The sequence below is a fragment of the Saimiri boliviensis genome, chromosome 11 (assembly GCF_048565385.1).
Source record: "Saimiri boliviensis isolate mSaiBol1 chromosome 11, mSaiBol1.pri, whole genome shotgun sequence".
Lineage (NCBI taxonomy): Eukaryota > Metazoa > Chordata > Mammalia > Primates > Cebidae > Saimiri > Saimiri boliviensis.
Window position 1 is genome coordinate 5,775,045 of NC_133459.1, and position 16,376 is coordinate 5,791,420.

Here is a 16,376-nt window from a genome sequence, read left to right on the forward strand (position 1 = left end):
TGGAGCTCCTTTGTTTTGCAGAGATCATGATGCAGCCGTCCTTTTGGATTTCTTTTTAATAATGTGTGACCCTTCACCTTTGATCCCCTGACCTGCATTACCTTGGTAACCATTTCATTTTTTAATTTAATTTCATTTTTTAATTTTGGTGTACAAGCTGTAACATTTCATCTCTCAAAGTGTAACACGCTGATTTCCTCAAATAGAGATACCCCTTTGAGCGATAAATTTGCAAAATGCTGTCTTCATTTTCCGTATTAAAATTCATTTCAGTTTTAAAATAAAGTGTAATCTGTGTTTTCATCCTTTTAAAATTTAAGTTTAATGAGTGCCTTTCCCCATACAGTATATTTCCTTTTTTATTCATGTTTTGCAGAAGCTGAATTAACTTGATATTTACATATAACTTACGCACACCCAGGACACCCATACCTTTCCTCTACACCCAAACCACCCAAACCACTGCCCCTCACCTTCTCACACATACAGCCTCCCCATCACCATTACCACATACCCCTTCCTCTGTAGAGTAATTTGTCTTTCTTTCAGAAATAGTAGCAACTTGAATTTATTAGTCTTAGCTGCCACATTCTACATCCTCAGATTATATTTCGTATTCTGAAGTATTTTGGGGAGAAAAAGCTTAGACTTTTAATTTAAATTTCATTTAAGGACTAGAAAAATACAAAGTTGTCTCATAACCCAAATTCACCTTTCTCCACTCCTTTAATATTTATTTAATTTGAAGCATAAGTTAAGAATGAGCAGCAATTTTAACATGACCAAAAAATATACTTTTGTCTCTGCCAAAACCTGGTTGGTCAGTCAGCCCTGATGGTCTCAATACCAGACCGATTTCTGCCATATGCAATTTCATGACTGTTTTTCAAACGATGCATTTTTATTGTATTCCTCTTTTCAGAAAATTCTTAATCTAAAGCAAAACAAACCAGAATCAAAAGACAAAAGTTAAACTTGAGTCAATTCTTTGAACTGGCAAGATACTCTTAAGAAATCATGTCCTTAAAAAAAAAAAAATCGTGAATTCTCTCAGCATGGCCCACTGAAGCACAGATTACTTTTTAAGTGTCTCATTATTTTATTCTCTAACATTTAATGCTGATGTTTTAATTGCACACAGCTGAAGCTGCTAAATGAGCACTGAAATGGATTTAAGTCCTCTCTGAGCTTTGTTGATACCTATAAAAGTTTATATCATTCATTAGAACCACAAATTAAAATTAGTCGTGGTTAGCTGTTCACTGGCGATTGGAACTCTCACAAACACTTTTGTTCAAGGCTCACAAGCTTGTTTTTGCTTAGTATACTTGTATACCTGAAAGCTGCCTTTGGCCTGTTGGGTATTTCTTCTTTTCACAGAATTGCAAAATATCAAATATGAGAAATACAAATAGGTACAACAGCCTGTGATTATAAAGCCCTTGTGATTTATAATGTCCCAGTAGTCAGGGGCAACTTTCTTGCTGAACCTTGAATTTTAAGGTGATTTTTTTTTTTTTTTTAAATGATGCCTTTCACAGTTGTGCTGACATGTTTTCCCGGTCCCCACAGACTTTTTTGCCTTAGGTATGTCCTTTATTTGTTCCTTTGATGCCGTGTCCTTCTAGCACTAAAGGAATGGCATCTGGCTCAGTGGATGGTACATGGAAGCCCAGGGCTGCAGGAGGCCATGACTGCTTGCTGCCTCCATTCCTCATGCTCAGGCAGCCTGGAACCAGCTGACCCCTGAGGGATGAGCTGGTTGATGGCCCCTAGGAGGGCCCCAGCTCCCTGTTGATGGAATTGGCTTTCCTTGGGCTCCCATCTGCCTTTGAGGTAGACAGTACTTTATTTGTAAGTCCAATAAGAGCTAAAGGGACATTAACAGGTGAAGACGATAAAAGTTTTCATTTTCTTAATTTTATTTTGCTGTTAGATCAGTTAGATTTTCTTTTAAGTGTTCTGCTTCATACATTTTAAGATAACCTCATTTTTCTAAGAGAGCTAGTACATGGACACATTTATGGCTTATTTTCAATGAGCACTGTTTATTTGGTTAGTATTTAGGACATTCAGTAGGTTGTAAGCCAATGGATGTTTTTGTAAATGTGATTGATTGAGAAAAGCCTTCATCGGAGAGTCAGATAACCTGCTTCGAACTAGCAAAGTCTCTGGATATGTTATTGGTATCTGTTGAGGTAGTCACACAAAACTGAAATACTCCAACAGACTTTCATTTTGGTGTAAAAACAGTGAAATTAGCTGTTTGACTTAAAATTTAGGAGTTGTAAGACATTTCATTGATGCTACTTCTGTTTTATCCTCTGTGAAATGTAGATACTGTGTGTCTCCCACTTGCTTTTTAGGGTTGTTGGGAGGATAAATGAAACTGTATGACAGACACACTGGGAACTCAGAAGAAAGGTGCTTTTGAAATTGAGCCTCATCCTATGGCTATGCTGTTGGCAGGCATAAGCATCATGCAGAGAGGCAGTGGTAGTGAACTCAGTGGTAAAAGACCAGGACCATGGGCTCTGGAGCCAGGCTGCCTTGGTTCGAATCCTACCTTGACCTCTTGGAAATGGTCTGACCCAACCTCTCTGTGCCTGAGTTTCTCCTCTTTAAATTGGGATGATAATAATAGTACCCACCAAAGGATCCTAGTGAGTTTTAGCTGAGCACATGTATGCAAAGTGTTTAGAGCAGTGCCTGCTGTGTAGTTTGGCTGATGTTCACACCCAGAAAACCTGAGCAGGGGGACTATACCTTACAGAAAATTAGACTCAAAACAATTCTCCCTGTAGTTTTCTCACATTGACTTAGAGACCCTTGTATGTTTAGAGAGAGGAACTGAATAGTTTATGGTAATTAGGCACCTCTAAAACAGATGGAAGTTCGGGTTCGTAAAGTTAAATCTGGGTCTTTAATCTCTTAGGAAGAAAAGTTTAGATCACAAAGAGCTCCTTAACCCTTTGTTGATAGTTTTTTTTTCACTGTTTTTGGCTGTGGAGGGACAAGGAAGGAAACCTGAGGGACAGACCCACCTTTTACCTAGTTAGCCTTTCTCGTTCCCTTTCATTCTCGGTAAGCTGTCTAGGTAGCTTTGAAGGAGTCAGAAGTATTGAACTTTTTCGGGGTTTTTACCCAGCTGCGTGAGGCTTCAATGTCCTCTTGAGTGAGGTGGAAGGGACGTCACTGTCTTTCCTGAGTGTGTAAGAATGCCTGTTACATATTCATCCTGGGGCTTTCAGTACATTTTTTTTTTTTTTTGAGACGGAGTCTTGCTCTGTTGCCAGACTGGAGTGCAGTGGTGCAATCTTAGCTCACTGCAACCTCTGCCTCCTGGGCTCAAGTGATTCTCCTGCCTCAGCCTCCCTAGTAGCTGGGACTACAGGCATGTGTCACCATGCCCAGCTAATTTTTGTATTTTTTAGTAGAGACAGGGTTTCACCATGTTGGCCAGGATGGTCTCCGTCTCTTGACCTCATGATCTTCCCGCCTTGGCCTCCCAAAGTGCTGGGATTATAGGTGTGAGCTATTGCGCCCGGCCTCAATACATTTTAATTATCCACATTTATCTACAAGGTGGGTGGTATGTTCACCCCATTTTGTACCTGAGAATGCTGATGCCCAGGTAGGTTAAATAAATTCACCCAGGCTCACACCCTCAGTAAACTGCCAAACTGGCACTTAAATCCAAGTGCCACTCATGTCACAGCACTGCTGCCTTGCATTGATCTGCAAACCCGGCTGAGCCACTCCCAAGAAACGGTTTTGCCCTTTTGGTTGCAGGAACCTCAGTTATATGCATTATCATCCCTCAGCCATCAGACCTTTTAACATAACAGCACCTCTAACTTCTGAAGACCCCTGGCTGGCTTCAACAACTGCCCTTCTCCCTGCTCCCCGTGGAAGGCTTTGTCACATATGTGGCTCTTTTAGGGACTCTTAAACCAGTGGCTTCCTTAGTCCTGGCTGCACATCTAGAATCCTCTGTATAGCTTTTAAAATAATCCATTAAAAAAAACCCAAAAAACAAACACTTGCCCCACCCTGAGACTTCTTGTTCTACAGAGATCAATAGGTTCAGAAATACAGGAAGTTTATTTCGTAAAGAAGAAAACAAATAGGTTCTTAAATTGTGCGCCTGTGTATCTGTGCTTCTGGAGTGTGGGCCAGTGCTGTGGATTCTGCAGTTGATTCCAGTGTAAGGTAAAATGAGTTTTATGGGCCAGTTTAGTTCAGCCATCATTTGTTGGCACTGTTTCTGTAGGAAAAGTTCCTGGCATCCACCCTGTAGAATACCTTCTTCCATGAGTGAGCACTTGACCACCACAGAAAGCAGGTTTGAACTTAGAGTGAAATGAAGGAGAGGGCTCTGCTTGCCTTCTTCTTTCATTTTTCTTTTTTCTTCTCCTCTCTTTATAGGTTTATTGTTCCCTTCTTTTCTTCTCCTCCATAGTTCCGTCTTCCCCTGTTTTCTTTTTTTTCCACTGTCTACCATTTCTTTTTTTTTTTTTTTTTGAGACTGTGTCTCGCTCTCCACAGGCTGGAGTGCAGTGGAGCAATCTCGGGTCACTGTGACCTCTGCCTCCTGGGTTCAAGTAATTCTCCTGTCTCAGCCTCCTGAGTAGCTGGGATTACAGGCATGCACTGCCACGCTGAGCTAATTTTTGTATTTTTATAGAGACAGGGTTTCACCATATCAGCCAGGCTGGTCCTGAACTCTTGACGTGGTGATCTGCCTGCCTCGGCCTCTCAAAGTGTTGGGAATATAGGTGTGAGCCACCGTTCCCAGCCTTATCTACCGTATATTTACAGTGTATCTGTCATCAGACTGTGAAGTACTTGAAACCCTTTGGGTGCCTCCATATAGTTGATGTTCAAATGAACATTTCTTTATTAATTTTTTTTTTTTCTTGAGATCGCCCTTGTCGCCCAGGCTGGAGTGCAATGGCACGATCGTGGCTCACCACAAACCTCCTCCTCCTGGATTCTAGCGATTTGCCTGCCTCAGCCTCCTGAGTAGCTGGGATTACAGGCACTTGCCACTATGCCTGGCTAATTTTTGTATTTTTAATAGAGACAGGGTATCACTATGTTGGCCAGGCTGGTCTCAAACTCCTAACGTCAGGTGATCCACCCGCCTTGGCCTCCCAAAGTGCTGGGATTACAGTGGTGAGCCAGTGTACCTGGCCAAATGAACGTTTCTTAATTTGTCTTAGTATCTGTCTTTCAAAGAAGTAGGCACTGCCCCTCATTAGCTTGAAAATTGTTAGATTTTGTTTGTGATTGTCCTAACTTAAGTGGTTTATCTTGAAGAGCTGAGGTAATTTATTCTCACAGATTTAGATAGGTCGAGAAACGGCAGGCTTCAGTCACTGAATAGTACAGAATATTGGGCATTAAGATGGATTTGGGCCGTTCAAGAGGTCACTTGTATTAGGCTTTTAGCATATCTGCTGCATAGTTTTTAGAGCTGGAAGGTCTAAGATCATCTGGGTTGGACCCTTCATTTTTGGTGGTGAGGAACGCACTCCTGAGACAGAAAGGTGTGTCTTCAGTCCCCGCCTCCAGGCCAAGACTCACCCCCTTCTCCTCTGTGTCCTTAACTGAGTGAGAGTTGGGAAGGAGGAAGCAGAACCAGTGTGACAACATAGCTGCTGCGTTGACTGCCTGCCTCTAGACACATTGGAGAAGCAGTCAAGTAATTCTCCTCCTGTCGTCACCTCTCATGGAAACAAATGATAGAAGGTTAGGGCAGTTTTGAGGGTAAGCAGGGACTTCGTCAGTGTTAAAGTCATGAAGCTTTGGGTGTGCCCTAGACCCTGTCCTGTTGGCCTTGGCACCACTAAGTGGGCTGCTTTAGGGGTCCATCCTGATCGTGTTTAATCCTGCTTGAGGCTTTTGAGGAGCCTAAGAAACACATGGTGAAGGTGTGGAAAGATATTTTTGTCATTCCTTAATGAAGATTTGCCCTGGGTAGAAAGGGAGTGAATGAAGGAGAAGTCGGCAGCAACATTGCTGCATAGTCAGGAAATAACAGGAAACATCTCCTGCTTGTTCTCATTTGTGGTTATTGTTTCCCTGGGAAACTGTGGCTGTGGTTACCGTGCACTGTGTGATGCGCCTCAGAATCCTAGGATTAGAGTAGGTTTTTCGCTTTGCAAACACATCTTCAGGTGGCATTGGAAATACGCCACATGACAGACTGTTGCATATACTAGCCGCAGAACTTCGATTATTTGAAGTTTGGGACTATTCATATGTTTGGGAATCTACCCCCTTTTCTCTCTGCTGTGTGAATCCTTTTGAGTACTTTGTACCTCTAAGCTTTTCATATGTCCAAAAGAGAAACAGGAATGACTTTTGTCACTCTTTTGTAATGGTGGGAAAAGGACTGGTAGGGGAAACTCTTGGCCGAGGTTCGACCTGGGATCTACTTTGCCTGCTCTAGTTCACCTTGGAGCACCTGATTATGGGGCCTTGCACATAGTAGACACTCAGCAAACATTAACTCTCTTTTCATTTCTCATTAGCACAGGTAATTAGGAATAGGAGCTGATAGACTGCACGTATCTGTGCAGAGATATATCTGTAATTAAAGTTTTAATTAAAGAAACACCAGACCAGGCAGATGGTTCTTATCCCCACATCCTGTAAACCAAACAGCCGTGGCTTTTCGATCTTGCAAGCATGCAAAGCTGAGAGTAGCAACATTCGTGGTGGTACACCAAGGGGAATAGGTTGTCTTATAAACTAACCGTAATCTAATTTTGGTAGCACTCTACATGATGCCAGATCCAAGGATAATAATTGCAGTTTGAAATGAAAGACAATACATCAAAGTTACGTCCCAACCAAAGCTTTTAAGCCTCAAGTCAAGGCACTACCACAGCCCAGCTGGTAGATCACAAGACGTGTGGTTTTGTGCTAGATCACAAAAGCTAACAAGGTGTTCATCAGCTAGATACAGTATTTAGAGTGCTATCATCCTGATTTTTCAGGCATTGCTACCGTATAGCCGTGTAGAATTGAGAAGGGACTTGTACCTGTCTGCCTTATGCAGATCCTCTCTGCTGTGTCACAGTGACCTTAATGGTCAGTCGAGTGCAGAATTAAAAAACGAAAAACAAAAACGCCCATAAAGAGTGACAGAAGAAGACTTCTTTCATATCACTTCTTAAGGAACTGGTCCCTGCAGGAACCCCAGCCATTTGTTCTAGTTCATCATCAGCAGGAAGTTGGAGCAGACAGTAAAGTCCATGGCAGTGCACCTTGACTTCTTGGGCTTCACTCATTCTGTAACCCCAGTGTCTTACCCCTCCTCATAACCTTTAACTTTGTCACACATGTCATTTTCAGGCATTCAGTGTAGATGGGCAGCTGTACAACAGAATTACATACTAGTTGTTAAACGTATGTTTTTACTATCTACGTCTCACGAATTCATTTTCTGCTTGGTAGAACCAGTACTGAAGATGTTCATTTCTTGTATCACAGAGAAGAGTTTTAGTTTAGAGGCTGAGAGTCATTCCTGCTTTGCTGAACAGTGAAGTACCTTACTATCCCTGCACTTCTTTTAAAGGAAGCAGAGTTTCTGCTTGAAAAAGAGCCCATGTTATGCTGGGATATAGATAAGCATCTTCACATTAAGGACTATGTTATCAAATGTAGAACCCGAAGTATTTTATCTTAATACCATCTCTGAATCAAAACTCAGTCATCCCTGGAGAAATGTGTGTGTGTGTTAAGTGTAAGGAGACATACCAAACCCACAAGACCCTGTGAGGTACTGTGAGCGAAGCTGGTGTCTTGCTGGTAGACGGAAATGTGTCCATCAGTTTCTGGCTTGGGGAAGCCTTCAGTTATTTGGTGAGATGTCCTTTGGTTTTAGAAGTCAATTAAATGCAAGCTGCTCTGAATAAACAGCCGTTTGTGGTTGTGTTTAGAAAATACTGTAAGATTACAATTGTGCTACTAGGTATCAGGTTGGCATTTTGCATGTGGAATTTGAACCTGACTATGAAATCTGTTTCTTCACGAATTTGGCTCAAGAGCTGAACATGTAACCTTTGAGTATACAACACAAGTTTAGATTATAAAGGCTTCTTTTTTTTGGAGACAAGGTTCTTGCTCTGTCACCCAGATCAAGAACCTAACCACTGGAGTGCAGTGGGACAATCTTAACTTGCTGCTACCTTGAACTCCTAGGCTCCAGCAGCCTCTCAGCCTCCTGAGTAGCTGGGACTACTCATGCTGCTGTGCCTGTCTAATTTTTTCTATTTAGTTTTGTAGAGATGGAGTCTCTGTTGCCCAGGCTGGCCTCAAACTCCTGGGCTTAAGTGTTCCTCCTACCTTGGCCTCCCAAAGTGATGAGATTACAATTATCAGCCACCGCTCCCCGCCCTGCAGGAGGTTTCTTATAAAGTGAAACCACTGTTACTCAGAACAGCATTATGCCTCGCTTCAGGGTAGGAAATAGAGAAGCATCCAAACCCACCTGGAATGGTAGGCTTTTTATTTCTCTTTCTCTAGTAGGTTTTTTTCTTTTTTTTTAAAATAGAGACAGGGTTTCATTCTGTTGCTCAGGCTGGGGTTCAGTGGCATGATGATCGCTCACTGTAACCTCACATGCCTAGGCTCACCTCTGGAGTAGGTGGGACCAGAGGTGTATACCACCACATCCTGCTAACTGTTTTTACTTTTTTGTATCTACAGGGTCTTGCTATGTTGTCCACGTTGGTCTCAAGCTCTTGGCCTCAAATGATACTCCTGTCTCAGCCTCTAAAGGCATGGGGGTATAGGCGTGAGCTACCATGCCCAGCCTCTAATAGATTTTTTTTTTTAAAGGCAGGATTTCGCTCTGTTGGTCAGGCTGGAGTGCCATGACGTGGTCTTGGCTCATGGTAGCCTCTACCTCCCGGGCTCAAGCAGTCCTCCCACCTCAGCCTCCTGAGTAGCTGGGAACAGAGGGGCACACTACCACACTCAGCTAATTTTTTGTATGTTTGTAGAGAGGGAGTTTCACTTTGTTTCCTGGGCTGATCTCAAACTCTGGAGCTCAGGTGATCTGCCTACCTCGGCCTCCCAGAATGCTGGGATTAAAGGCATGAGCCAGTGTGTCTGGCCTCTTAATAGATTTTAAGGAAGCATTTGTTCTATCTGATATCTGTATGATCATGGGAGGGGGTGGAGTGTTCTGCCCACCCTAAAGTGACTTAAATTCAAATATTTGTTTGTTCAAGAAATACTTACTACTAGACACTGTCATAGCTATGTAGAATGAAGAAATAAACAAAACCATGTCATCCCCTCGAAGAGCTTATTTTCTGGTTGAGGGAGAGGGAGTAATAAATAATAAAAATAAAAATAATTTAGAGCTTATATGTGCCAATTATATTTCTTCACTCACTCTTCAGAACACTGAGGAAGGAGGTGCTGTCATTATCCCCATTTCGTGGACCAGGAAACTGAGATACAGAGAAGTTGAATTAACTTGCTCAGCGGCACACAGCTAGTAAGTGGTGCTGTTGCATTCCCGTCTAGGTCGTTGGACTCCGTATTTCATGCCTTTAATCACAGTGGTATTTTGCTTCTCTTTTAAAAACTGCCCCATCTGTTTATTTCTAAAGAAAGGGAGATATGTCAGTGATAGTGTGGTGAACAGTGCGGCAAGGTACACAATGAGAGTATTCTTGGTTGTCTGGATGTGCGTGCTATTCTACCATAACTGAGCGAGTGTCTCTGGTGAGGTGATTTGAAGGAAACGACACTGTGACCACTTGAAGGAAGCAACACTGTGACCGCATAGATATCTAGAGTGAACGTATTCCAAGCAGAGGGAACTGCAAAAGCAAAGACCCTAGGATAGATGTAGATAGATTTGGCAATGGCGAAAGAGAAGCCAGGAGGATAACGAGGAGGCCGGTGTTGCTGCGCAGAGCATGGGGAGGGGCATGGGAGGTGAGGCAGTCGGGAAGCAGTGTCCTGTGCGGCCTTTCAGGGCATGGCACGCACAGTCTTTTGGTTTTGCCAGATGAGAGGGAAAGCCACCCGAGGATTTTTGAGCTGGAAAAAGATGTGACAGAAAGGATCACTCTGAATGTAGTGCAGAGAATTGTCCAGGGCAGGGTCAGCAGACCACAGCCTGTGGCCAGATCTAACCCACTACCCGTTTTTGTACAGCTAGCCAGCTAAGAATGCTTTGTACATTTTAAAATGCTGAAACAAATTCGTATTTTGTTTCACAGGAAAACTATATGAAATTCAAATTTCAGTGTCCACTTTCAGTTCAAGTTCTGTTGAAACAGCCGCACTCGTATGTATATTATCTGAGGCTGCTTTTGACCTGTAACAGCCAAGCTAAATAGTTGTAATGGAGAGCACATGGCCTGTAGAGGGTGAAAGATCTGCTGTCTGACCCTTTACCAAAAAGAGTTGTTGATCCTGATTTGGGGGATAGGGATAAAAGTAGAGACCAGTGAGGAGATTGTTTCAAGAACTGATGATGGCCTGGACCAGGGCAGGAAGAAGTGGTCATGTGTGGAATATGTGTGAAAGGAAGAGCTAGTAGATTGGGTTCCTATAGGCAGAGTCAGGGATGATGACCATGTTTTTGCACTGAGTAACTGGGAGAATGCTATTCCCTTTTACTGAGATCAGGAAGACTGGGAACAGCAGGCTGGGTGGAGGGGTAAAGAGAATGCATGTTGTGTTTTGCACGTGTTGACTGTGAGATGCCAGGTGGAGATGCTGAATAGGCAGGTACATGTTTTCAGTGTGTAGCTTCAAGGAGAGGCTGAGGCTGGAGCTTGATTTTGAGTGTTTTCAGCATATAGGGGGTTATGTGAGACTGGATAGTTTTTTAGGGAGTATGTACAATAGAGAAGTCTAGACATGGAGCCCTGGGACACCCAGTGTTAAGGAGAAGCAGGTAGAGAGGAAGCAAAGGAGAATGAGAAGCAACCAGAGAGGGAAGACAGGAGACGGGGGTGTCCTGGAAGTGCATGCTTCTTTCTTTCGTTTTTTGTTTTTTGAGACGGAGTCCCGCTCTGTTGCCCAGGCTGGAGTGCAGTGGCGCGATCTCAGCTCCCTGCAACCTCTGTCTCCAGGTTCAAGCTATTCTCCTGCTTCATCTTCCCAAGTAGCTGGGACTACAGGCATGCACCACCATGCCTGGCTAATTTTTGTATGTTTAGTAGATGTGGGGTTTCACTGTGTTGGCCAGGCTGGTCTCAAACTCCTGACCCTGTAATCCACCTGCTTTGGCCTCCCAAAGTGCTGGGATTATAGGCATGAGCCACTGCGCTCGCCCCTCCCCACCTCTTTTTTTGAGACAGAGTGTCCCTCTGTTACCCAGGCTGGAGTGCAGTGGTGCGATCTCAGCTCACTGCCACTTCCACTCCGTGGGTTCTCCTGCCTCAGCCTCCTGAGCTGGGATTACAGACGTCATGCCCGGCTACTTTTTGTAATTTTAGTAGAGACGGGGTTTCACCAAGTTGGCCAGGCTGGCCCCGAACTCCTGACCTCAAGCCATCCACATGCCTTGGCCTCCCAAAATGCTGGGATTACAGGTGTGAGCCACTGTGCCCGGCCAAGGAAGTGCATGTTTCAAAGAAGAGTGATCATCTGTGTCAGATGCTGCTAAAGCTGGAGCAAGATACAGACTGGGGTTTCACTGTGGGCTTGGCAGTGGGAGATCGCTCGTGACTTTGATAAGAGCTGTATGAGTGAAATGGTGAGGATAAAAACCGAGTTCCAGCTGGTTCAAGCAAAAATGACTGGATAGGGAGCTGAGCTGAGGCTCTGAAGGAATTCTGCTTTCTACAGCCTAAGTGTAGGCCAGGAGAGGCTGGGAGTTGGATTTAACCTGGAATTAGGATTTTGCCAGGTGAGTATAGTGGAGGGAAGAGGCATCAGGGAGTTAGTTGAGCAATGCACAAAAGAGTTGATCTGAGGATTGAGGATAGACAGTGTAGTGCAAGCCAGGCAAGGAACCAGGAGGCATGAAGGAGCTGAGGGTTATGGGGTCAGTGGATTGAAGGAGTAGGGTCAAGGAGTTGTTGGAGTTGAGATAGCCGAAGAGTAGAATACTTGAAATTGGTATTATAGAGGGAGGGGTCAGTTTTGGTTACATTAAGGTCAAGGGTTCTGCTGTACAGTAGTGGTATCAGTGTGTCATGTGTAATTTTTAATGTTCTAGTAGCCATATTTTTAAGAAGTAAAAGGAAACAAAGGAAACACACATTAGTAATATATTTTATGTTACCCAACATCTCTACATTATGTGGACATGTAATCAATATAAAAATTGAGATGTTACTTTTTTTGGCATGAAGTTTTTGAAATTGGTATATATCTTATATTTCCATTATGTTCTAATTTGGAGTAGACACATTTCAGGTGCACAGTGGCTGCCATACTGGACAGCTCATGGGATGGCCGTGGAGTATAGTCCAGGATTATCACAGGGGAAGCAGGTAAAGGAACAAGGAGGCCATGATTTATGAAGGATTGGCCATGTAGATATAGAACCATTTCTGACTCCTTCTGAGGGGAGCAGAGTTGAAGAGGAAGGAGGGGACACCATGGCTGTTGGTAGAGGTCAGGTGCTTCAGTGGCCACTGGTTTGGCCTTCAACCTGCCAAGTGGGCATTTTTCTCTAGTCTTTTTTTTTTTTGAGGCAAGGTCTCACATTGTTGCCCAGGCTGGAATGCAGTGGTGTGAACATAGTTTACTGCAGTCTTGAACTCTTGGGCTCAAGTGATCCTCCCATTTCAGGCCCCTGAGTAGCTAGGAGTACCAATGTGCCACCATACCCAGCTAATTTTTAATTTTTTTCTAGGGGTGGGGTCTTGCTATGTTTCCCAGGCTGATCTCAAACTCCTGTGGACAAGTGATCCTCCCACCTTGGCCTCCCAAAGCACTGGGATTACAGGTGTGAACCACCATGCCCTGGTCCAGGAAGCATCTCTTGACGGTGATCTTGTCTCACTTCTCAAGCATCTGTGCATCTGTGAGATTCTGAGGGATTTATGATTGCCTCATTTTCAGTCCAGGTGGTATCTTCTGGAATCATGGGGTTTGAGGGCAAGATTTCTGAGTCATAGTAAAATACTGGAATGCACACTTCAAATTTTGACAGGATCTTCCCCAAATGGCACCTTTTCCAGTAGGACTTACATTTTGAGTCACTAATGAAAATGTTAACCCATTGTGAACAACTCATTAACAGCCATTTTTTTTTTTTTAAAGCCAGGAGAAAAATACCCTTTAGTTTCTTACCTTTATTTTGGCATGTGTTTGCCTGTCTTTATTTAGGCATAATTCTTAAATTCCTCAAATTCTGTTAGTTTTACTTAACAATCCTAAATGTGTTCGAATGAGCCATGAGCTGACGTTCAGTGGCTTTGAGGCAGTCTCATGTGATGCAGGGCAGCAGCGTACAGAATCTGCCCACATTCATCTGAACCCTTCAAAAGGGCAGGCGTGAGCAGCCATTTGCCATGCAGAGAATTTAGCTCGTTCTCACACACACACACACACATACACACACACGCACACACGCTTTGTTTGGCTTTGATCCACAAAATGTGTCTTTAAAGATTAATAAACATTGATAATATCAGATATTTTTTAGCCTTGTAGGCCAGGAAAGTAAACTATTTTGACAGAGCGAACAGGAGAATCTCAGCAGCACACATGCTGTTACTAGTTTTCATTTTAATCATGTGAGCTGCTCATGAACGCCTCCAAGGAAGAGGTTAATGGATGCCCTGATTCTGTACCTTTATCGGGTTTAAGCTTACTTCAGGTTCCCTTGAGTTTGTTGCCTGCAGTATCATGATTAACCAAAGAATTCTCAAAAATTACTTACAAACCCCACTGTTAGGAAGGGAGCTCATTTTGAGGCAAGTATTTGTGAAGCGTGTGTTCTTGGATGCCTTGTGTGTTGAAGGAGTAATTGTGCATTTTGTAGTAAAGTCCTGGGAATGCGCCATCTAAGTAGTCTAGCGCTTGTCGGTGCCCCACCTTTGGAAATCTCCTGGTAGCATGTAGAGACTCTGCTTTATCACCAGCTGTGTTGCTTTCCTTTCTTTCCCATGAAGTATTCTTCCCGCACCATTGTATTCACATGACAGAAAGCTCAGTTAATGCCATTTAGTAATAATGAAAGCTTACTCATTACATACGTTTTCTTAAACTCTCTTTATTCTAATTAAAATATTTCCATCTGATGAGGAAGTGTATGGATACAAAGAACTGGAAATTAAGCAAGAAATTAAAAGAACATTAATGGCTTTCTTGTAATTTGTTTTGAGGTTTTTCTCCCCACTAAATGGTGTTTTGCTTACAAAGTCACCCTTCACACAGAAATCTTTATGATGAATGGAATGGAATGGATCCCAGCAAAAGAAGAGCTATTTTATATCACTTGTAAATTATAACACGTTATGGAAGTATTTGTTTTTTAAAAAAATATTAGCTTTTTAAAGGCATTGTTAGTATAATTACTCAATTTGGCTCACACACAATTCTAGTTTCTTTGAAAGTGAAGGTCAGTTTGTATGTTTAGGGGACTAAGAAAATGAGAGTTCTGACATTTTAAAATTATTTTCTGTTTATACCTGAGTCATTAGAGTGCTCAAAATATCCAAAGTATAACATTTAAACTTGCAATTCATTTATTCCTTCAGAAATTTGCTGCTGAAACTGAAACTTGAACCAGCATAGCCAGCATAGTCTTAACCAGGGCAGGTATTTGGTCTGCAGTAGGCAAGCATTTGCCCCCCTTCCTCATCTTCAGGGTACAGAGTCCACATGCATGCTGCCATTGCTCTGGTGGTTCTTTTTGTGGTCCTTTGGATTTGTCTCTACTAATAAAGTATTCATTAGTTTGAAACTCTCACCTCTGAGTGTAGATGCAGGTGAAAATAGAGAAACACCAAACCTACCCCTTCCTGATCAAGTGCAACATGCCCCACCCAGCTGCATCTCACCTGCCTTCTCCCCGCCCCTGATGTGTGGACACTTTTTCTCTCTGTTCCTACTTGCTGTTCCCGTCTCTGCACCAGCCCTTCCATGCCACTCTTCCCATGCACCTTTTCTTGGGGGCTGTGTTCAGCACAGCCTGGCCTTTGGTTCACTCTTATCCTGGGCACTGCTTCCCATGTCCTGTGAGGGCTCTTGCCATGGCATATTGTGATTTATCTCTGTTGGTGTCTTTACTCCACTCAAGTGGGAGCTCCTTGGGTGAGGATGCTGGGCCTCCCTTGTTTTTGTTTTGCTTGAGCCCAGCATCTGCACGTGGTTATGGGTGGATGGATGGGGGCAGTGACAGTGGGGCAACATACCTTCAAGTAAAAAATGTAAGCTTGGTAAGTGTTTTGGAGGAAGAGAAGAATAAATACTGTTTTTGTTTATACAGGTCTTAAAATTTTGGTAGCAGAAAGCAAATGTACAAAGAGCAATGGAAAACAAGTCAGAAGCTGCTATCTGATTCCAGAGGAACTCGTATTTTATGTAAAAAAAAAAAAAATGTAATTGACACTTGATTGCCTTGAAATCTTCCATTTGTTGTGCTGATATCTTAAGTGATATTTAGTTGGATAACTACTAGGAAAATAGGCCATACATATCACTAGTGCTTTCCTTGTAAGAAGCCCACAACTTTTTACAGCATGCTCTTTTCAGTACCTATTCTAGGCTGTGAAAGTCACTTGCCTCTGCACATTGGACACAGACCTGAATGCGAGCTTCTACTCACATTGGTCCGCTGGAATTAAACAGTCATACTTATTTTCAGCTGATTTGAGGTTTGGTTGGAAATCAGTCTCAAATTTGGGAAGCAAATGAGACAGAACCCTTCACACCCTACCACATGCTCCCAGCTTGCCCCGTGAAGACTCATGAGCACAGTATTGAGTATTTTATCTAAAGCCACTCCCTTTTTGACCCTTCCCCCAAAATAGTGAGGGAGAGAAATGAAAGAACAAGCTGGGGAAGGCTTCCCTTCAGCATCACTGTTCATGTTTGGTCATTTTAAGAGCCCCTGTAGAAGTCATCTGTCACTCGTTAGGTTGTTTTATCAGTTAGGAGATGTTAGTTGTTTTGCTCATGGAAACTGGAGTATCCCTTTGAAGTATTATATTCTTCTAATCTATGAAACTGGCTTAGGAAGTAACATTGGGAAGTGCCAAAAATTGAATTGAAGAGGTCCGCCTTCTTAGTCCTGTGCTTCAACAGACAGTCTAGCAGGGAGCCTCTGGAAGCATTGTGTTTTGTTGTATCAATATGTACTTAGACACGTTCATCTGAATTAAGGAGCTGATTGTACATAATGACTCCCCTGGGATGCTATGTTAGAAAAAAAC

The 16,376-nt window shown here is 43.0% G+C and overlaps 1 protein-coding gene across 13 annotated transcripts in view; it reads left to right on the forward strand.

Annotated features, from left to right (window-relative positions):
* CAMTA1 (calmodulin binding transcription activator 1) overlaps positions 1-16,376 on the forward strand; it is a 964,942-nt gene that overhangs the window by 86,912 nt on the left and 861,654 nt on the right. The window contains exons 4-5 of one of the 13 annotated variants that reach the window (XR_005580835.2): positions 22-105; positions 9,423-9,520. The exons of 10 other annotated variants lie outside the window; for them this stretch is intronic. Coding sequence is in view for 1 of the 3 variants with exons in the window: in XM_039474368.2 (XP_039330302.1) it covers positions 22-30 (9 nt within the window). In the remaining 2 variants the exon portion in view is untranslated. Of the gene's footprint in view, positions 1-21; positions 286-9,422; positions 9,521-16,376 lie in introns of those variants that run through there. 2 more of the 13 variants (XR_005580833.2, XM_039474368.2) reach the window with 2 other exon arrangements.